The 23,703-nt window shown below is 33.9% G+C and overlaps 1 protein-coding gene across 4 annotated transcripts in view; it reads left to right on the forward strand.

Annotated features, from left to right (window-relative positions):
* Window positions 1-23,703, forward strand: part of RFX3 (regulatory factor X3) — a 108,855-nt gene that overhangs the window by 49,018 nt on the left and 36,134 nt on the right. For 3 of the 4 annotated variants that reach the window (XM_071425114.1, XM_071425117.1, XM_071425116.1), the window contains exons 2-4: window positions 2,148-2,272; window positions 10,490-10,587; window positions 19,146-19,404. In XM_071425114.1, coding sequence (XP_071281215.1) covers window positions 2,156-2,272; window positions 10,490-10,587; window positions 19,146-19,404 — 474 coding nt within the window. In that variant the 5' untranslated portion in view covers window positions 2,148-2,155. Of the gene's footprint in view, window positions 1-660; window positions 851-2,147; window positions 2,273-10,489; window positions 10,588-19,145; window positions 19,405-23,703 lie in introns of all 4 variants that reach the window. The other variant, XM_071425115.1, reaches the window with a different exon arrangement.

Below are 23,703 nucleotides of genomic sequence, written 5' to 3' on the forward strand. Positions count from 1 at the left end.
GGGCTCAGCTTTGGTCAGCAATAGTTCCATCTTGGATCCAGCTGGCACTGTCTTCATCAGACACAGGGGAAGCTTCTGGCAGCTCCTCAGAGAAGCCACCCATGTAGTCCCCCTTGCATGCTACCTACCCAAGCCTTGCCAGACAAACACAATATATAATACCCATCTCTCCTTCCTCACCTGTTCTTTCTGAGCAGCCTGCACTACAGGCGTGGGGTTCATCTCAGCAAGTTTGAGTAATCACACCTAGGTCGTAACTTTCTAGCAGCATGGAGGCTTCCGACTCCTCCATATTTATTGTGTGAACATCCATTTTAATTGTTAAGATTTTAACATATAAATGTAATCTGAAGTTCTACTTCTTTATTCTTTTGTATGCTGATTTTTGTCAGGTGTGCTGGGTCCTGAAGTGCATCCCCTGCTTAAAAGTACAGGGTTCAGTTAATGTGAGACTCTGAGAGTCTGTTGATTCATCTGAAATTAGTTTGATCAAGAATTTATCAGTCTTTCTGAGTATTTAAGAAGACGCATTTAAATCAATCAGGTGTTCCATAGGCATGGTTTCCTGGAGTTTAAACCAAGAATGGTCCCAACTGGCAAGATCCTTGCCCTATTGCCTGACCTCATACCAAATTTACATACCTGTTTCCTGCTTTGCAGTGGCTACATTTGAATGCAAAGTGAACTAGAGACAGTTGGAGGGACGAACTGCAGAAACCCAGTCTTAAATCAGCTTAAACTGCTGTGGAACCCAGCCTTGAAAGGAAAGTTTGATGTTGACACCTGGTTCTGCAAGAAGAACAATGAATTTTTTTTTCATATAGTAATTAATTCCTCCTGTTATCTAGTGGTATGTCCCTCAATATTTTTGTAACAGTTTTGTCTAAAAAAAAAAATTGTTGAGTTTTTGGAGGAGCTAGTTATTTGGTGGTGGTGGTAGGGATTAAAGTTTCTTCAGTGTCAGCCATCTGGATTTCATGAGTTGAACTGAAAAAAATCATTTGCATAGGTCATTCTAAGTATGTATAATTTTTTTCCCATATAAATCTCTTCTATTATGCATGATAAAGCTACTAATTTTTAGTGACAGTGGTTCTCAGATTGCCCAAGTATTTTGTAGCTAATGTAGATTAATAGAGACTGAGGGCAGTAAAAGTTTTCACAGAACATTTGGATTACAGACTAGTAATTTGTGTTTGTTCACCGTAATTGTTCACAGACACATACACTCTTCTGTTTTGAAGGTACCAGGTGAAGAAGAACCTGCCTCATCTGTTTATTAGTTTCACTGGTTAATCTACTGCTTTAAAAAATTTACAAAGAAAAGGAAATAAAAGACTGATTCACAATTTTGAATTCGTTTTGGTTTGTCATCATTAAATTGTCATTTTGGCTGTGCAAATTTGAGGAATCTGCAGCTCACAATCTATGTTTCATATGAAGACATCATTCTTGGTTGTCTTTCTGATAAGTTTTCTTTGTCAGGCATTTTCCTTGATTCTTGAACCATTTCTTTATTCTACCCAAATTTTGTTGTTTCCTTAAAACATCAGGGTCATGATCATAGGCATTTGTCTACCATTTATATATTTCTAAATGGTTTTAGAGTAAAAAAAATTTCTTAATAATTGCTTTAATGCTTTCTACTGAAGAAGGTTATTTGAGTGTTTTTTTCACTGTGACTCATTAAATGCTTTTCAAAGGTTACTTTCCAAAGTAGAGGCCTTTGTTCTGTGGCCTGCTTCAAGTTCAGCTTTGAATTTGAATGTATAGAGATTTTAGTGTAATTCAGTAAGACAGAGAAAAAATGGTTTTGAATGCTGACCAGTTATTTACAAGCTGAGAGAAGATCTGCTGCTGATTTTTAAGTTATTCCTAAAGGGACAAAGCTCAGATAAGTGACACATTTCTTCATATGTAAGCAAAAGATATTTGAAATATAAGTAAGATAAAAAACCATAAAACTCTATTTATACAAACACTTGTGCTAGTAGGGGAAAAAAAATCTTTGGGCTCATAACAAGATTAGTATTAGCTAATTTTAAAATATTAATAGAAATAAGGGACAAATTAGTGTGCTAATGTAAGTGGCAAAATAAAAACATTTATGCACTAACTTTTGGATTTTATATTTTAATTTTATTCAGAGATCACAATGCAGACATCAGAGACTGGGGCGGATACAGGTTCAACTGTGACTTTACAGACATCTGTGGCTGGCCAGGCAGCAGTTCCCACACAGGTAGTACAGCAAGTACCAGTTCAGCAACAGGTATGTGGCTGTTAATTTTAAGATTGAAAAAAAAAATCCTAATAATAATTCTTTACAATATAATGAAGAACTTGGTTTTGTGCAAGACTGCTAAAGGAACTTTGGCTCTGCTTTTATCAATTTTATTTTGCTGGAATTAAAATAACCAGGGAAAAGCAAGCTATTTTCAGGATCTGTTCCTTAACTAGAGCATCTGACAAGCTCTGATAGTACTCATACATGATTCTAGCTGTTATTTATTATATAATTCATGCAGTAGCTTACAGAAATTTGCTTTATGTTATTGAATATTTACATTTTTTCCTTTAAATAATGCATATGTTTCTGAAATTATTGACTATATAATTTCTTCATCTGTTTGGATGTCCAAGTAAATACAATACAAATGTAAATATGAAAAGCGCTGTTCTTTGCACTTCTAGACTTCAATGCGTGCAGATATATGCACAATGTCATGAAAGTTTTTGTGATATGACAATCAATAACTCATAATCTAAATTTGACAGGGAAGGAAGAAGATTTGTGTAGCAGCCAGCACAATGCACTGTTCTGTTACATGAGGTGGTTACTCCTATGCAGCACCCATGAGCTTTAGAAGAAATGGAGGCAGAAGAAAATGGGGAGCTAAAAAGGAAAAGTATGGAGGTAGAAAATGGAGATTCAGTGTGAAAGCCACGATAACTGTCTAAGACTTTTCCAGAAAACACAGAAATTAGCTGTCCGGTGATGGGTATTCTGGATGATATTTGATGTTTTTCATTAAAATCTGACTTTCCATTTTCCAAATCAGTAATAAGAGAACAAGACATATTTTATTAAACAGTGCCATTCATTTCTGTGCTGGCAGAGCACTTCTCTCTAAATTAAACTCTTCAGCATTTGTTAAGTTCTTAAATTCCAGTGCATTTTCATATATGTGTTTCGCAGTCTCATACATTTCAGTTATATTTTTTCCTGTTGTGTAGACTCAGTTGTAGTGCCTTGTAGTTCCATTACTATAGTACGATGACTGATCTTAGCTACACTTTGTAGGAGATTTGTCTATAACTCTTTTGTAAGATTTCTGAGTGAAAGACTATTTTCCTTTGTGAAATACAAAGGATAATTGTTTGATTTATATTTTCTTTCATGATGACAGATGCTAATACATGTCATTTATATGACTTGTTCCTTGCTATTTCTGTATTTCACTTTTTCAGGTACAAGATGACAGTTGGTAGTGTTAGATGGTTGCTTGTTTTCGGCATATTACATGTACATACAATGGTCTAATATTACTGATAAATATTACTAATATTACTAATATTAGTAATATTTAGAATTAGTAATATTTAGTCTAATATTGCTAATAAAAATACTGAGTTTGTGAAGCACTGGTCAGTGTGAAGGACTGAAAACTGGTAAACTGGTAAACAAAAGGTTTTACCGGTAAAAACTGGTAAAAAAAAGTTAGTGTCATATAGGATACTTTATAGCAGTTCTAGTATTTGTATTGATTGAACTGTAAGGTCAGGTTCTATGAATTTGTGTTCTACTCCTACAGAAAAATGGAGAATGAGCAGGACTTTGGTATTTGTAAACTTTGTTTGTACAAAGTTTCTACCTTTTTGAAAACTTCTAGGATAGAAGTGGCTCCTTGTTTGTTAAGTGGAGCCACCTACTGAAGGAACCTCAGGCCCAGCAGTTGAAGTCTCTGCAATGGGAGTGTGACTGCCAGAGAGTCTCATGAATGGAAAGACTGGGAATTTTCCTTAACATATTTTCTCACATAAATAATGCATTAATCTTTGTCACCAACTGTCTATATATTTTCTAAAGTAATGCTGGTTGTCCATTAATAATGTTACATGTGTGTCAAAATACAGAAGCCAAGGATGAGATTTGGTTTTTCCTTCTTTGTTTATACCTTAATAAGACTGGCAAGCAGTATTTTTGTTGCCCTATCTGAGTGTGTAAAATTGTTTCTCATCACCTTTACGTACATCTCCTTTAGTACTGGTACTTCTGAGTATCACCTTGTGTTGAATGCACCATCATCATACTGGAATGTTTTTCCCTGTAGACATAGTAAATTATATTTTTCCAATTGACTCTTAACGCTGACTGTATAATCAACATAACATTTGAGAAAAGAAATAGAAAGGAACGGGGATTGAAGATCCAACAAGAATATTCGGAAGTCCAGTGCAGACAGTATTGCAGTGATTGAAACACGTATGTATGGGAGATATGTGTATAGAGAGATGATTAGATTATGGAAGCAGTGAGGAGGAAGGGAAGAGTGAAGATGTGACTATGGTATGCCAGCAGGAAATGTGATGAAGAATGTAGGTGGTATAGGTGATTTCAATTCCAGGGCTGAAAAAAAAAAGAGCAAATATGAAAGGAAGAGCAAATATGAAAACAATCACTGTGTTGAGGAAATTGCAGGTATGATCTGTCCTGAGGAATTACCTGTGTATAAATTTCATTGGCATAAAATTAATATTGCCTCTATGTACCTTTAGTAGGAATAAGTCAATTTGCGTAAAGAAAATTAGGAGAAAGAGCCATTATAATGACTATTTTAATAAAGACATTCTTTTGATGGCAGAGGAAGGACTTACTATTTCTGCACATTCAAAATTACCAATGCTGAAAGCTGGAGAGAAGGTTTTAGACAAGAGTATATAAAATATGGGGGTTTTTTTTCTATGATTTGTAATGGACATGCTTGATGATTTCAACTGTATCCAAATTATGTGTGAATATTCAAATTTCGATTATATTTTCTTGTGAATGTACATTGCTAAAAACAATGGGACACTTCTGGGATTTTGTTAAATTCAAGGATACTGTAACATAGTTTCCATGTATACAGAACAATTTGGTGTAAGCTGAAACTTACATATCATGTTTTGCAGTAATTTATTAGTACTTTCCAGTGAATAATGCAATTTTAGATTAATTTGTTTTTAATTCATATTAAATGTATAGTATTTAATTTTTCTAGGGAGGTTTCTGTTTCTGAAGTTTCTATTCCTATATGTATGTCATGTTTAAATGACATTGCCTGAATGCATTAATTTGGGCTTGATTTCATGACATCATGTTTCTTATATGCACAAAAAATTTTCATTTTTTTCAAAATGAAATATTTTTGCCCTGAAGAAGAGCAAGCTGAATAAGTGGAAGAGCAAACTAAGAGCCTTTTCTCTTCAGCTGTCTTAGTACTCAGGCTTCCTGTCTTTTGAAAAAACAATCAACAAATTAGTAACTTTTAATATTTCTAGCTAAAACAAATCCCTCATTTCCATATAGCTGGTATTAATATGCAGCTCATAAAAGTCTGCTGTAATGCTCTGAGAATAGGAACAATAAAGGTACCATTTATGAAAACCTGGATTTTTCCTCTTGCAGAAGTGGCTTTAGTAGCAACTGGTTTCATGCAACACAGCAGAAGTCACTGTTGAGATGGGATAGAGGGGAATAAGAAGCAAAAAGCAACAACAGTAAGACCAAAATGTGGGAGTGTAATTAAATTTTGTTTAAATCGCCTAAGAAGTTCTCTTTGTCTTCTGTTTCCTTGAATAGTGGGATTTTTCATTAATATATGATTGCTTTTTCAACAGGCAGTCTTCAGTTCAGTGCAGTAAGCTTCTAAGGATTCAAAATTAAACTAATTTTTGAGTTTATGCCATGTGATATGGAAGAATTGGGGAAAGAAAAACTAAAATTAAGCTATTTTGTAAAAATATATCCATGCAACTCAAGTTGGGCAAAGCATTTCTTCACAGTCACTGAATTCGGTGGCCATCGCAGTCACAAAGCATTCTGTCATTCATTAACTGGAGATGCAGACTTCTGCTAATCAAAATTGCTCCCAATGCAAAATCATGTTTAGCATATGAAACACGTAATCATGAGCTGACATTAGCCATTATATAAATATGAATGTGCTTAGAATATTACAGCATGTGCTATTTATATATTACTTGCCAAAAGTAATCCATACTAATGAAGGAAAAAATTATTTTTACCTCCAAGGACAGAAAATGTTGCACATACAAGCTGTTTGCAAAGACACAGTGGATAATTATATGTTCTTTTTAAAATGGAATTTAAAAACCCTTATATATATATATATATTGCTCTGTTGTTCTAGTCTTTGCTTAGTAGTACTTGGAACAGAAGCACTTTTTATTGGAAATCAAAGTTCACTCTTATATTTTGATTCATGCTTCAGTGTAATTTCAGCATTTCAGTATTCTTTCATATGCTTTATTTTGTTGACAAATTTTCATAGATAAAATATAACTTAGTCCCTCATTTGTTCCTCTGAGGTAGTATAATTAAGAAGACTTTTTTTGCCTTTTTTTTCTTCTTCAGCTAGTAAATGTAACTACACATGTATATTGAAATAAGTTTTCATTCACCTCTTGTTGTCCTGCAACATTTCAGCTGCTTGCTTCTGATCCTATTCCAGTTTTTTATTTCAGGATAGAGTCACTGAGGCAAGAGGAATGAAAGCTCTACTATCTGTTGTTATTTAACTCAAAAATTGCTAAAGTTTTTTGTTAATTTTCTGTTTTCCAGCCAGAAAATAATGAAAATTACCATGGCTAGTTCACCAATCCACCCTAGAAGATAATTTTTAAACATGAATACTGTTGCTGTTTCATAAATATTTTATTGTGTTTTCTATTTTGAGCCCATTTCAATTAATTATTGGAGAATTTTTTAATATAAGAAGGCCATTTAGTTTTAGGCCTCTGGAAAGCACTGCAAGAATAGTCAACAATTTCTGGTCTGCCCCAAAAGCTACGTGACTTAGCTGATACCACTCCTTTAACAGCTTAATAAAAGGTGAAAAGATAATGATAAATAAAACAGTTGTGAAGAAAAAACTGACCTTTTTAATATTTTCCACAATTTTTCATGGTGTTTTGTTTCCTCCTAACCAACGTCTCTCAAATAATTTTGTGCTCATAGAGAGTAAATATACACATCTAATTTATTTCTGTTGAATATTAAAAACAAGATTCAGAGGCACTAGGTTTAATTCTCATTAAAAATTTAAAGATTAAATAAAATAGGAAATAAAATTAGTATTGGAAATATCATACAACAAAGACTTTCATCATGGCACAGGTTTCATATACAAGGCCATCCTAAAGGCTCCTTCCTTATTTTATTTGTCAGAGCTTGATAGGAAAAACATTTGCCTCTAACCTTCCCCACTCTAAAGTTCTTAGTACATTGCAATACCATGTAGTGACTACAGTCTCCTTTGGCAGGATAATGAATTTAACTGTAGCAGTAGTGAGTTTCAGAGAAGCTGATGCAAAGCAAGTTTTTTTGTAAACTTTTTAAATTACTGTATTGAAAAAAAAAACAGTGGCCCTCTTTGTATTGAACTTCAGTGTTAAAGGAAAAACATTTTGATTTTCAAAAGTAGGTAAAATGTTTTAATAGCACTGTAGCATATCCATTCTTAAATGTTGGTTTGAAAAACAAGTTACTTTCTATGCATAAGAAGTCCTGATGTTTCTAGTAGTACTCTATGTTAGGCTATTAAAGAACTTAGATAAAAACTGCTGGAAAATTGAATTTAAGCAATGAAAGTTTTAATTTTAACAGATATTGGTATTTTGTTTCATGGTAAAATAAATTTTTGTTGTTCTTACTCCATATTAGAAGAGAAACACATTTTGGAATTTTTCAGTTTCCTGTCCAATAGTCAGCAAACATTGATGCAGGGTGTATACACTTTGTCCCTACAGTATTGTCTCAGTTTTGACAGAAAGGTCTTGCACTGTACTGAATCTGATGCTTTTGAAATGGGTAGCAGCTTGTATTCAAGAATAATGTGAGGATATAATAATGCCTTATATAGAAGGGGAACGTGACCTCTCTATTTTAATGCTGTGTTTGTACACAATGTAGAGTTCCATTTTACCAGTGTATGCAGGTTACGGGGAGAAAACCGTGTCTCCTTTATTAACAGCAAAATAGTGTGGGTTATTTTTAATATGAACTAAGCCATATTCAGTATGTGTGAATATGGAGCAAAGTGCATTTTGGGAGTAGTTGGGTGAGAAGATGGAATTGATACTGACAACAGCATCATTTCCACAGTGTTTCCCCAGCTGTGCTACTGAGAGAGAAAATGGGGCATCTCCATTACATGCCAGGTGACAAGCTACTAGTTTTAGGAACAAAGCCCGTTTTCAAGATGTTTTCTCACAGCATAGGTCAAGTAGATCAGTTTGGTGTTCTGTAATAGACTGATCAACAATGACTCCCCTTCTCCCATTGATTGAAGGGAATAGAATTGACTCACCCAAAAGGAATAAATATGCCTAGACTTAAACTTTAAAAATAGCACAACAGTAAGTTGCATATATGTTTCACAATAAAGCACATATATATTTTGGCCAATTATTGTGTGAGTGGGTCATTTTGTCAGAGTTTGGAAGATCTAAATTTTGAGTGGTACAGATTAATAACAAGGTTACAGTGTAACCTTTCTTACAGTGGATTTGGATCAAGCCTGTTCCATGAAATGATGATTTGAATTAATTTAAGTTATGAAGTCAAAAGTGATGGAAGTAGAAATAGTTTAATTTTGGGAGATGTTTGCACAATACAGCTATTTCTATTTTTTAATTCAGAGAATTTTCTAAGGTCGTAGTAATGTGCACAATTTTGATTAGAGTTTTTGTGATTACTTTTGAGAACTGAACCTTCCTGTTAAATAACTAAATATTGTTAGGACAGTTACCTTGCCTCAATAATTAAGGAGACATCTTCAAAGTATACTTTTTGAAGTTGAAAGATTGTATTTCAGGTGTATTTCTCAATTTATGTAATGATTCATATGGAAATCATAAAAGTATAGATTTTAATAGATACCTTAGCCATCATATTCTGTCTTATTTCTGTTAGTGGACAGAAGCATCTGATTTTTCATCATGATAGTATAGCTGCATTCTAAACTTTGGCTGTTTTCTCTTTTTCAGACTTTGGGTTTTACTGTTAACCTAAGGGAAGGTTTCTGTAAAAATCTAGATTTTTGTTTCAAAGTCAGAGTCAATACTATGGAAAAGTAGGAAATGTGTTTTTTTGCAGAATTTTTAAAACATAACACAGGTGAAAGTATTAGATTAGGATATTTTTGAAGATCTCTTGGAGGGGGCTCATCAAGTGCATGAAACCCAGACTGATCTGGGTTTAGGTATTTGCAGTCATTAGAACCAAATGGTTTAGACTGAAGTAGCCTTATAGCAATAAATATGAGAAGAATTATTGTCACCTAATGTTAAATCTATTTGCTAAATAAGTGCATTGATACTTTCTTGATTCAATTCCTTGGGTAAAGTTGTGTCAATCTGTGAAGTAAGTCCTTTAGAAGGTTTTAGATTCTGGACTGCTCTTGGATCAAAACATGGCTTCTCTGAAAACTGGAAGGTGTAAAAGTTGAAGTTCTTCATCTTTACTGTGGAAGAAGACAAAAAATTAGGATTGGAGAGAAAATTTGCATGACCCGAAATATTCCTACAATAGTATATGAAATAAAGGAGTTGATAAGTAACTGTCCTTAGTGATACATGTGAAGATAATCCATGCCTTACTGCCTCTTGCTGTTTAATTCATTGAAGTAAAACTAGTTGTGTTGGAATTTTTCATAGCTGATAATATTCTTGGAAAGGGGTTACTCAAACTCGGGGTCTTGGCCCATAACTGTACACCACAAAAAATAGTGTATCACTGTAATTTAACTGCAGTTAAACAAGAGCTAAAGCATCTTAATGAGAACATTTATTTCTAAACTTACTGCAACATATTTGAGCTATGATTTTAAGGCTTGTACTGTTTACTACTTAAACAGAATAAGAAAAATAATAAATGTAATGAAATGATACTTTCTTCTGTAGTAAATGTAGTTCTTCAGCTTGGTGCAAAACAAAGTTACATTTCATATCATCTTTGTGTTCTCCAGTTTTGCCTTTGACACTGAAGATGTGTATGAGTGTGCATCTTCAGTGTTAGCCCTCTGTTCGCTGAACTTACAGCACAAATATTGTGTAAGAACAGTAATTTTCTTTGCTAGTGCTGTGATACACCTTTAGCAATTTTGAGAACAGAGGTATCCCAAATTGTTTAGAAGCCACTAGGTGCACTGGAGCATTGGTACTTCTTTATGATATCCCAAACTTTTGGTTTTCTTGTTTTCAGGTACAGCAAGTACAGACTGTGCAACAGGTACAGCATGTCTACCCAGCCCAGGTTCAGTATGTGGAGGGAAGTGACACAGTCTACACTAATGGAGCTATGTAAGTTGGAAAATGGTCAGAATTTTAATGTTCATTAAAATCTGAAGTTAAATACTTTCAGTTAAATATTTTCAGTTAGATTCTATCAACTACTGTATATTAAATTAGAAAGAAAAAATATTCCATTGCAGTTCTTCCAGTGTCAAAATAGTTTTTTGGATTAAAATGTGAATTCACACTATTTGTTTTTATTAAGGCAGAAGTTTTGTGTAAGTAGAATTCTTGTAATTGTTTTAGTTGCCCCCTGTATGGCATAGTGTTGTTTGAAAAAGTATTTTCTAATTCATGGATACGTTCTGTCTGAAAGACATATTGTATAGCTTCTGTCCTCAGGACAAAAGCCAGGGCCTTCTTTCTTCCTGGCTGCAATCCTAGTGGCAAATGATAGAAAGATGCAGCAGCTGTAATTACTATCTAGTAATTTAATTTCATTTGTGTGTTTGATAAAATGAGATCAGGTTTTTTTTTTCCAAAGGAATGAGGAAAAGCAGAGGAAGAAAATTAACAGTCTCATTTGCTGCTTCTTTAACATCTTGTTTTCACATGATTGTGCATTTCCTGCTTTCCTGAACAAGCGTTTTCATCATCAAGTTTCTTTCTTCAATATGCAAGCTAAGTAAGACTAAAAAAAAAATCTAGATTTGATCTGGCCTCTGGACAATACCTAGTCTAATAACAGGCTTGGAGCAACACCACCTTTGAAATTGGCTCAAACTTCAAAGTAGAGTGTGTTGCTTGGAAAGGAGCTTCTCAATGGTATTTTTTCATTTACCATTTTTGCTTTCTAACTGGCTTTTTGAAGAAGTACAATTTAGAAAGCTTATTGATTGTCTGAAGATATTTATTGATGGTAATCCAAAAGCAGTTTAAAAGACTAGTATTATTTGGATTCAGAGACTTTGGTTGCTGACGCTGACAGTGTTCTTTGGTCATTTCTACTAGCACATATTGATTTATTAATTTTTCATGTACTGTCTTCTCTGGTTTTCTTCTCACTTATAAATGCTAAACAATGTATTTTAAATATGCATTTGACTTCTCTGTTGTACTGATTTTGTCTGGGATAGATTCATTTTCTTCTAAGTAGCTAGTAAACCGCTGTGTTTCAGACTTGTGCCACAAATTGCATTGATACTATCTACTGTGAAGAAAGTAACTCTACCCCAGCCAAAGTCAGCACACATGTACAGCACCATAATGTCATTGTGATCATGATAGAACCTATTAGCCTCCAAAAGAGGTCATTCTTAAATATGCTATTTTTCAAGTTTCTCTTTTCATTACTTTTTAATTCTTATGTGTGCTGTTGGGACTTCTGGCAGTTATAAAAAGTGTACTACACTACTTATTACAGTCCAAGGGAAAAACAGAAGCAGACACTGACTGGTATGAACCTTCAGGTTTCCATTATTTTATTATATTTCTGTGTCTGAATCCCTCTGTCAATTGCTGCAAAATCAGTCAATAGGATATAAAAGAAGAAAGCGCTTCTTAGCATGTGAGCCAAATCTAGATTGTTTTTCTCTCCTACAGAGATCTTAACTATGTTGTTGTGAGCAGCAATATAGTGGACAAGGAGTTTGTTGTTCAATCCTTACAGGAAGATTTGCCTTTCTAAAGATTGTAATTTTATTGATGGAGAAGGTACCCAGTCTGTGTTTCTAGTCAGACTTTTCAAAGATTCTATATAGTGAAGCACATTTCCCATATACTCTTATACACCAGATTTTGGGTAGTCTTCCTATGATTATGTGTTTGATATATTTATGATAAATCAAAATCTTAATTATAACTCAAAATTGGATATAGGATGTTTCTGTGATCTATCAAGCAATAGTACTGCTCTGGCAACAGAATAAGAAGTCTGCAAATCATAGTTAGGCTGAAGACTTTAATTCATACAGGAATCTCTGTAATAAATTGTCACAGCATGCCTGATGAAAGATTGCCTTCTACTCTGCTCTCATGAGACCTCACTTGGAGTGCTGTGTCCACTTCTGGGGTCCTCAGCAATTAGAAGGACATGGACCTGTTAGAGCAGGTCCAGAAGAGAGTCACGAAGATGACCAGAGGGCTGGAGCACCTCTCTTATGAGGACAGATGAGGACAGATTGAGGAGCTTTATTGTAACCTTCCATTACTTAAAGAAGGCTTACAAAAAAGGTAGGAGAGGGACTTCTTTTACAGGCAGATAATGATAGGCTAAAGAGGCAATGGTTTTAAAGTAAAAGAGGAGAGATTTAGATTAGATGAGACAGATATGATGAAGAAATTCTTGGCTCAGAGGGTGGCAAAGAAGGTTGTCCAGAGAAGTTGTGGATGCCACATCCCTGGCAGCATTTAAGACCAGGTTGGATGGAGCTTTGAGTAACCTGGACTAATGGAAGGTTTCACTGCCCATGACAGGGGGAATTGGACTAGAAGATCCTTAAGGTCCCTCCTGACCCAAGCAATTCTACAATTCTGTGAAAGAATTATCCTTTATTTTAAAATATAGCACTTGCAAACTACCACTGATTTAAATCCATATACAGTAGCAACAGAGGATGCAGTTACAATACATATCAGGAAAAAGTTACCTAATTCTTTGCATTATAAAACTAAAAAGTTTGTCAGGTTTCACATTCTTTGTCAAGTGTAATTGTTGTATTCCTGTAATACAATTCTTCCCACACATTTTATATCATGATTTGTCTACACTTAATAATTATTTTGTTTTATTATAATTGGAGGCAATATAATTATACAAGGGGTGTAGCCTACAACTTGTCACATACATTGTATGATATGAGAATATTTGAATTATGTTAACTGCATTTGTCTCTAGTTAGCAACAGTTTTGCTTGTCAAATATGTCACTCCATCCCGAAACAAAAGTGCATTGTTGTTGCAATGGCATGTACAGGCTTACCTGGCTGTTCAGAATATATTAAGACTATTATTGCTACACCTATGTTAAGAAGTCATTTGGTTCCACATACTAAATGTGAACTTTCTTCTTACAGATTGTAACAGATTAATAAAATGTAGCCATTTACCCTGTAGTTCTGATGCAGCAAACAGGATTTTAATTGCTGGTATTGTGCAAGGATTGATATTGCTGTTGGATCCAAACCACATTCTTCACCAAATTGTACAATGATTTGTGGTGTTTATGTTGGCAAAATGCACCATTTATGCAAACCCAAGAATTTACTATTGCCTTAATTGAAATCTTAATGGTTAAATAAAGTAATTATTATCAACATAGTTGAAATTGTTATCTTCCTACTAATTACTAGTATTTATCCCTTTTTCTCTGACATTATCCTTTTCCTTTTACTATCGTTATGCATACTAAGGTGGCTCCTGTCTGAGTTAGAGAGAGTTACAGCAATTTACCACTAACACAGGTGTTATGTGTAGGCAATGTATGATGGGTGGTGAGGGTGGCACAGTGTGTCCACTTGCAGCTATTTTTGTGTTCTAGCACAGTATATACCTTATCCATATCAGTGTATTCACTGGTTTCCATTTCCATAGTTAATCTGAATTTGTTTTATGTGGTCTGTTTTTGCCAGAATGGATACTTCTTCAATACTGTTATCCCACCTCGTGGTTCTCTTTGCTACAATTTTGATCTAGGGTTATTGTTTATTCTGTACAGAATAGCTATTTGATATTAACATCTGTTAGAGCAATGCCTCAGCATTTTAATTATAGGTTTCATACCACACAATCATAGAAAGCTTAGATAAAATGGAAAAAGATTAAGTAACATTTATCTAATTGTTCAGTAATCACTACTGGAACAAAACTCTAGACTAAGACAGAGAAGCCTAGACAAAGAGAGCCTGACAAGCCCAATTCCTGACATCTTGCAGATTTAGTATGTACCCTTTGACATGTTCCTAACAGTGGCAATACCGTATTTCTTGGACTATAGGTCTGCTGTACTTAATCAGAATTTTAGAAATATGTAATTAATGTTTCTTTGACTGTCTAAATTACAGAGAATAGAATTTATAGAATGGCACCTTTGTTTTCATTTACTGTGTGCCCCACCTTGCCTGATTTTCTGTAGCTGTGCATTGTGTGTGCTTTTATTGCTTTGTTTCCACATGGAAAATGGTCTTGGACTGGGTGTTGAAAATCTCAGTTCTTTTTTATGGCTAATAAATGCCTCTCTATTATAATTAAATGGCTGTATCATGTTGTCTTGTGACAGTCTCAAGGTGTATGGCACTTCCTTTTCTTCCCTTTGCTTAGGATACATCACCACCAGTATCTGGCTATGGTAAGGCCTTCCCTCAGTATTAGACAAAGGATTCTGTTCTCTCTAATTTCTGTGAAGCTCTCTATTAGCTTAAGGACCACAGAATTATCCTAAAAACTTAAAGGAGTTTGAGGATATTGTTCTGACATGAAAGAATTTCTTTGTTTGGAGGTTTTATAAGGTTGAACACTTGTACATAGTGGTCAAATGAATTAGATATTTACATAGAATCTGATCATAGGTGCAGATTGCTATAAATTATTTCCAGTGTGTGCATATGTGTGCTAAAAACTAAGGGAGGACGAGAACAAGTTTACTCTTTCTGTGCCATTGTTCTGTTTTTTTTCTTTTCAGAATGTCAGTATCTTTGAAGAGACAGAAGTGTCTGTAAAAGTTGAGCTCAGTAACATTATATTAGAGTCTGTAATGTAGGGTAAGACATTGCAATTGATTTGTGTGGTAATGCTGGCACTTAATGAAATTAATTATTTTCTGGTTTCATGTGCAAAAAAAAAGTGTTTTAAATGATTTTTTACTACAACTCCATCTCTTTTATTTCTAACATTATATTTTGTAAATCATTATAAAATGTATGCAAGCAATCAATGAGGCATAATGGGAAATGCCTTGGATTATTGTACCTTGCAATGCTAGTCTGACTCTTGCTGGTATTGTTAATTTCTAGTGTGGCATCTTAACATCAGGCACTTACTCTGTGCTTGCTTAATCTGAATTCACACGGTGCCTGACTTTTTGTTGCTTGCTCTCAGGGTAAACATGATCTAGTTTTCACAGCCGTCTGGAAATTAGGATACTGCAGCCTAACTACTTAGACTTTGAATTTACTTGTAACTGGTAAGCTTTCTTCTAATGCCACATTCTAGTAAAGCACTTCACAGTGTTTCAGTAGTAGGAACTATCAGGTTCTTTTGCCTTCCTGCTATCACAAGCAAGAGTTAATCATCAATGTGTTCTCATAAAGAGCAAGAAAACTTTGAGATTACTCCCTGTGTGATTTTATATGCTGCTGTTAAAGAAGAGAAGAGCTAGGAATGCTAGAATGCATTTAAAACCTTTGCAGTGGGAAAGAACTGACTATGATATGTGTCAGGCTATTTAAGAAAGTATAATGTATTTGTGCTACAAGTGCTGTGGAGAAATAGAAGATCACTTCCTTATTTGAATTTATTTTCCTCTTTGCTGCAACTTTATTTTAAAGGGTTGTGTTACCATGTGCAATGACCTTAAAACAATTAAGTCTGCTTTCTAAAAACATGGTTTCTTAAAACTGCTTTCTAAATCATCTTATTCAGCTGCATTTTTAATTTCCAGATTGAATAATTTTGATTAAATTAAATGTCTCTTTGCTAAGTTGCAATCATTACTGCATGTAATAATAGTTTCTCTCACTTTCAAGTACACCGTTGATCTCTGTTTTGAAAGGTTTGCTAAATCATCTCCAGTGACTGGGTGTTCTAGAAAACCTGGTTGGCTGTTGGACCAAACAGAAGAGTGTGTTTATTTTGGAGTCAGACCCATTGATGTGTGTCCCATTGAAACACTGATACAGAGTGCTATTATAAGCAGAAATAGGTGCTCTGTTACAATCAGTCCTTATTTAGAGACTGTGTGTGATATAGCAGTCTACAAATGATACATATGATATACCTTAACAAGGTAAAAGCAAACATATATTTCATCTCCTGTTCCACAGCAAGTCTGTGACTGAATTCTCTTCAAAATTGGAAGCATTCTCTAGGATTTGCATTGCTTCCAATATTCAATTCCACTTTTGCAGGTGAGAGTTGTTCTCCTTGCATCTTTTGTACAGTGTATTTCCTCTAGCCATGTCTATTTTGCAGTATTGCAAGAACTTGCAGCAAGAACTTGCAGCATTGCAAGAACAATGATCTTATCCTTTCATTACTTTCCTTACTGACAGGTGATACCGAGATTTTCCTTTCCTCTTGTGAGAGAAATTACAGTGTCAGTCACTTGGTGATCATTTCCATGAACTGTTTCCCCTGAGCCTACATCACAACATTTCCCTACATTCGTCCTCTGCTGCATAGCACTGTTCACAGATGTAAAGATAGAGGCAACATCCAGTCTGCTAGTGGTTACTGTGCTCATCACAAGACGACTGACCTCAAGGTGCACCCAGGGACACTTTGGTTAGACATTAAGAAAAAATTTCTTTGCTGCAAAGGGTGATCAAGATGTGGAACAGGCAGTGTGGGGAAGTGATGGAGCCACCATCCCTGGAATTGTTCACAAAACATCTAGATGCACATGGGGAGGGATGAAGATGGCAGCATTCACTCATTTTGTTTTTTGCACCTTAACAACTCAGTAGAGCTTTCCTATGGTTTAAGATAAACAGTATCCCAAAGGTATGACAAGGTACCACAATGATACCTTGGCTTGAGAGAACAGATTAAGCAGGACCTGCATAGTACCTCAATACATACATGGGTTATTGCAATACAAAGATCAACTGATTTTAACTTTCAAAAGAAAGGTTAATAGATTAAATATCTGTTTGAGCATTAGTCCCTCAAAGAACTATTTTGCTTTGTTTTCAGCAGACTGCAAAGCATTTCTTTTGGATTAGCTTCAAGGCTTTTTGCAGCTGATCTTGAGGCTTTTGAAATAATCAAAATAAAATGGAAAGTGTTTAAGTAGCTTAAAGAGGGGTAAGAGGGAATAGGATAGTATGAGGCTTATGAAACATTTCAGATTTTGAAACTTAAGTTTGGAGATTCTAGAAGTCTCGGCAGGGGAAGAGAGAAACTGTTGTAGCCATAGTTAACAAAGCAAAATTTCTGACTTTGGTTGTTGATGAGGTACTATTATGTTCCTCAATCATTTAGAAGTAATGCTTTTCTGAAGGTAAACAAGAAATTATAATTTCTGTGTTTGTGGTTTACTATTTTATTGTTTGTTTATTATAAGTTTTCATAAGTAAAAAAGAGTAAATTGCCTTGACTTTTTCTCTATATTAATTTAAAAATAAATATTGTATAGATAAAGGGGAAGAAAAATCTGACTCCAGGTTCTTGCATATGTGTCTTGATCATCAGTTTATTGCATAAAACATGAGTGCTGCATCCACTTCTTGTGTTTCTGTACAAAAGTGTCTGGGGTTTTGTTGTTTGCTTGTTGTGGTTTTTTTTAACTTGTTTAGTTACAAGCCATATGAATTGATAATGCTTGTGGATTACAAGAAATGTTACAGATTTTTATGCTTAAGTATGAAAATTAATGGTTGGGTCAGCTGACTGATTTTTACTTGTTATCATGCTTGACAACATACAAAAATCCAGTCTTTGAAATAATTAATTATATTTATTATAATTTTGAAATATATAGAGTTAAATATAAAATTTAGTTTGTGGGAACATATGCAAATTCAAAAATTATAAGTAGATTATAACACATGAAGAATAATGATTCAAAGTAAGTAAATAAGAACATGAAAGACATGACAGAAGGTTTCAGTAGCTGAATAGTTTATTAGGGTGAAATGTTTTATGTTATTTAATAGTTATTTAGGGTGACATGTAAATGATTCACACTTGATAATTATTTTTAAAATGTTACTGTTGCATTCCTTTAACTTCTCTAATATTTGCAATGTTTTTACAAGTTATAGTTCTGTTTGGTTTTATTTCTTGAATGCTTTTTTTATCATTACATTAATTCATGTCTAATTTTGAATTTGCCCTGTAAAAATAACGGCATTTCCCAAAATACCAGTAGATTCAGATTTTCAAGCTTCAGTCAAGAGCTTCAGTGAATTTAAAAACAATAGACAACAGAGGATTCTTGAACATTGGACTCAGTTAGCTGACATTTGTATGAATTGTTTGTAACTTTGCAGACTACACATTATGCAAAACATATAGCATCCAACTTGAAATTGAAATTCTATTGTCAAATTAAAAAAAAATGTTGATGCAGTCGGAGCTTTGTAGATTACTTTGCAATATATTAATAATTAGATTAGCTCTATGTGCCTGCCTTAAATTTTTGTTGTTCCTTTCTCTCTTCCTCTTCGTGTAAGACTGACATTTTTTCTATAATGTTCAGTGGATAATTGGCTTACCATTGACACCGAGTTAGTTATTTAAATCTTTTACTTGATTAACTGTTATTCTCTGAGGAGACAGGGATTGTTTGCCAATCTTATTTTATTTGATTTTAGTTTTTGTAAATCAATTTCTAGAGTTACAACATTACCCTCAGCTAAATGAAATACAAATAATGTATTTTCCTTTTCTTTTATTTTCTTTTCTTGAAGCCGATCAACAACTTATCCTTACACAGAAACCCAGATGTACAGTCAAAATACTGGGGGAAATTATTTTGATACTCAAGGAAGTTCTGCACAGGTGACAACAGTGGTCTCGTCTCATAGCATGGTGGGCACTGGAGGGATTCAGATGGGCGTAACAGGAGGACAACTCATTAGCAGCTCAGGAGGGACCTATCTGATTGGCAATTCAATGGAAAATTCTGGTCATACAGTGACTCACACAACGCGGGCCTCCCCAGCGACAGTAAGTATTTCAGACTGATGCAAAACCTTTGAGACTAGTCTCTTAGTCACTCAGATGTTCTTGCAGACTGACACGGTTTTTGTGACAGAATGTGTTGTGGTAATATGTTGTCAGAATAAGGACTACATAGTACTTTTTGTGAAAGAAGCACTATATAACTTATAAGATACAGGAGTAAGAATACTGTGAAAACTTAATCATGAAGGCATACCTTTCCCTTGACAGCTTGTGAATAATTACATTTCATATGTTAAATTTAAACATTTGTAATTTTTCTGAAAACGTAAGAAAAATACAGTATTGTTGAGTGTAACTGTTAGACGTAAATGTTAAATAATGTAAGTTATAGATCAGTATATCTAACTTCCCTGCATTTAATCAATTTGTTTGCCTGATATTAGTATAGTTTTGGTAGCTTATTTCAAAAAATTTCCCATTGTTCAGAATACCAAGGTAATATGTTTTAACACTTCATTCTTACTTATCTATGGTATGTCTCTAAATTGTGTTCAGATTAAAAGCTCTTTTGGGAATGTCTGACAGTGCAATGGGAATATGCATTCTGTTACATCTGTGGTATAGAATATTGTGGATACATAAACATGAGCATGGTGAACTTTACCTAAGAACTTACTCAATCAGCCTATATTTCAGTTAGGAAAATGGGTTTATACTACTCTTACCTTTGCTTCCCTAGGGAGTACTTTTACCTCATGCTTCTGAGTATTCTGGTCTGCACATAGAGATTTGAAAGTAATGGGGAAGAGAATTGTGAAACATAGGATAGCAGCAGTTTAAAGATATAGAAAGGAGATAAAGCATCAGTAATAATACAGATTCATCAATATTCAAAAAGGCAATAAAGTTAGGGGACTTAATTTTTAGGAATGAATGTAAAAGCATTGGATAATTTAGATGATCTGAAAATTCTCTCCAATTTGAATCTTAAAGTGATTGGTATGAATAAATACAATTTTTGGTACCATGCAGGAAATTATTACTTTATCCAAAAAACCCATGCAGTATTATTTCTGGAAAACAAAAATTGTGAAGAGTCATAATTCATGAATAGTATAACTATCCCACCTGGACATAAGGGGAGCTTTCATAGCAACAGAGAATTTTATACTTGAGTTATGAAAAAGAGTGTATATTAATATTTCCCTGTATTTTGCATGACTTAATAGAAGAACAGAGTTTCTGAAAAAAGTGTCATTCCTCTTTCAGATTTCAGATGCTTAACTGACTGTGAAAACAATTGAGGCTTAAAGGTATCCAGTAAACACAAATGAAGAGTAGTAGAGTTACTTTGAAGCTGAAAATCCTAGAATTATTTGAATGTCAAAACTCCACACTATATTTTGCAAATTAAAAACAGGTTTGATTTTTTTTTCAAAAATTAAAAGTAGAATTCACCAACCTTGAACAGAAGCTAAAGTTCATGGCTTCAGCAGCATTTTCCTCTTTCCCTGTGTGTCAGTAAAATAGCCTGTTTTAGTTGCGCAAAATAAATTCTATACTGCTATATCAGCTCATTGTTAAGAATAGGAGAAAATACGGCTAGTTAAACAACAATTACTAAATTGCATTTTGTCACTATAATAATTTCCTGTTTCTTAGTGTGTTATTTCTTCTGTATAGTATACTTCTATAAGAATGATACATTAGAGTACATTGGAAGTACATTTCTTGCTAAGGAAGTGGGACATAACATGATTTTAGATAATAATTTTAGGCTAAGTGTGTTCCAGCTGAAACATACAGGAATTAATTGAAACACTAAAGGCTTGGTTTAAGCTCACTTGAAAGCACCGTGTCTCTTTTAATTTTACTAGGTGGCATAACTAAACTGAGTGAAATAGAGCAATGTAATACTTTAATTGGATTGCACCTTTGATAGATAGAGCTTGTTTCAGTTGTGATCCTCATTTGATCTTTACCATCATAACTTTTTTCATTCTTGTGTACAGAATATATTGGAGCAATCAATAACAGTATACAGACTGTTTTGCTAGAATAATATGCAGAATTTTTTTCCCAGTTTTGAATTAGTTTGGAGTATTTTCATATAGAGAAAAAGGATAGAGAAATTAATAAGAATTTATTTATTAATATATGTGGTTATCACAAGTTCTCTTTATTTTCCCATAGAGGTACTAGTTCTGTTTACTCTTTTCAGCTGGTAACTTCACTTGTTTTGTCATTTATCACCCTCACTGATCAAATCATTACATTATCTAATAAGCAAATTATTGTATGAATGATGTTAACTCTTTCTGATACATTTAGTTTAAGTTGAAAGAAATGAAGAAACAAGAGTTTCAGGTTAAAAGTCAAATATATAAAATAGGTAAATTTTATTAACTATCTTTTAGATAAGTTGAATTTAAAATCTAATTTACTCTTCAGCTGGTAAGCTATTTGTTTTATGCAGATTTCAATAAAAGATAGACTTTTAAACTTAATTTTATTTTCACTTTTTCTTTATGATTTAATGTAATTCTGAGTTCTGCTTCAGAATTTCAATAAAGAGCTAATATTTTGGTTGTAATATCTAATTTGTTTGATTTTCTGTCAAACATTCATACAAGAGAGCAGTCCTTATTAAGCTACAGCCTGCAGTAGCACTGCTTTTATAGCCAAAATATCAAGACTTGTGCTCTCTCAAAACTATTCCAACATATATACAGAAAAAGTTTATGTTGGTATGCATGAATAACTGTTGTTAACTTTTTCTTTACTTTTTTCTTTTCCATTGGTTTCACTGCTTCTTTCCATTATATCCTTTGCTAGCCTATGAAACTACTTTCTCTACATGCTGAAAAGGTGGTTTTTTTTGATAAAACCAGAAAGGCATTCAGATTATAAGAACTTCTATATAAGATGCTCAGTAGATAAGTAGATTTCCAAAATTATCATTTTCATGTGAGTATCTTTGTGGATTGGTCAAGAATGTGTGTGACTGCATTGAAGATGAACTGGTTTAGCCTAGCTGGATGTCTGTTTAAAACAAAATTGCATGTTGAAACCTACATGAAAGAATCATCTGTTTGGTTTACTGGCAGCTCTCATTAAATAGGAACCACTACATTTAAGGGATTCTCCAAAAAATTGGATTGATTGCCATGTAAATGAAATATAAATCACCTTCCATTTTTTCCCAATATGTAAACACCTAAGGATTTTTCTTGTGATGAAAAAAGGTAATCTAATTGCCATATTTCATAATATTACAAGGTTAAAAAATTCTTACAGTTTCTAGTAATAAATTTGTTGTTATGCTTGTCCGTCAGTGAGAGGCTCCCATCTATTAGTCTTGTTTGCTAACAAGCTTTGTGACTGATCCTCAATTTACAGTTGTCATTCAGCAGTCATCACCAGCCATAGGAGGTCTTCACTCATGCTGTTACAGAAATTCATCCTATTTCAGTGCAAATCTAAATCTGCATGAAAATAAAACCAAAATTTATATGTTTATAATGTATCCCCACAAAATATTAGTTCTGCTAGTAAACACAGCATGCAAAGGAATAACTTCAAGGAAGGATGATACCTGATGAAAATATGTTGTAATTATTGGAGAGAAAACAACAAGAAGTAAGAAGGCCCAATGCAAACACCATATCCTGATAATACAATTCCAGTGGAAGTCTTATAACTATTTCAGAAAAACTAGCACATCTTACATAAGGGCATAAAAGTTATAATTTGGATTTAAGTTTGAGGTGAGATTTTATGTATTAATTTTCTTCTTGGTACAGGAGTTTTTCCTCCTCAATTTCTTAACTTTTGTGGTAGTTTTAAGGTAGCTAAATAGATTTTAGCATAAAATAAAACATTTCTGATCAAATCAAAGGTGCACAGACTTTTATGCAAAAAGGATTATTAGATCATTTTGTCTGACATCATAAATAGGCAAGATATTTACTTATCATTTCTGCAACTGACTACAGTGGTTTTTGTGAAAAAAGGGTATCAGGTGGATCTTGTGCCTTGATAAATCTCCTGCTTTGGTTTCTGCTTCAGGCTATGGAGCATCATGGCTTCTCCCCCTCTCTTCCAGAGGTTTCAGTGTAGCAATGTCACCAAAATAATTTGTATTTCTCTGTCCCTTTGAGTACCTTGCTGCTACGCTGTAAAGTCTTGCATTGAGATTATGCGATCTTCATAAGAAAAGGAATGTGGGGAGAAAGGGCGAATGATTGCTACTAAGGTCAGGCACACCTACCCCAACTAGATTCTGGCTTCATCTGTCTATGCTCCTTGCTTCTCCTCTGATACAGACTGGCCTCATTGGCT

The sequence above is a fragment of the Agelaius tricolor genome, unplaced genomic scaffold (assembly GCF_023055355.1).
Source record: "Agelaius tricolor isolate 1412-34295 unplaced genomic scaffold, bAgeTri1.0.p SCAF_4, whole genome shotgun sequence".
In the NCBI taxonomy this organism is placed as follows: domain Eukaryota; kingdom Metazoa; phylum Chordata; class Aves; order Passeriformes; family Icteridae; genus Agelaius; species Agelaius tricolor.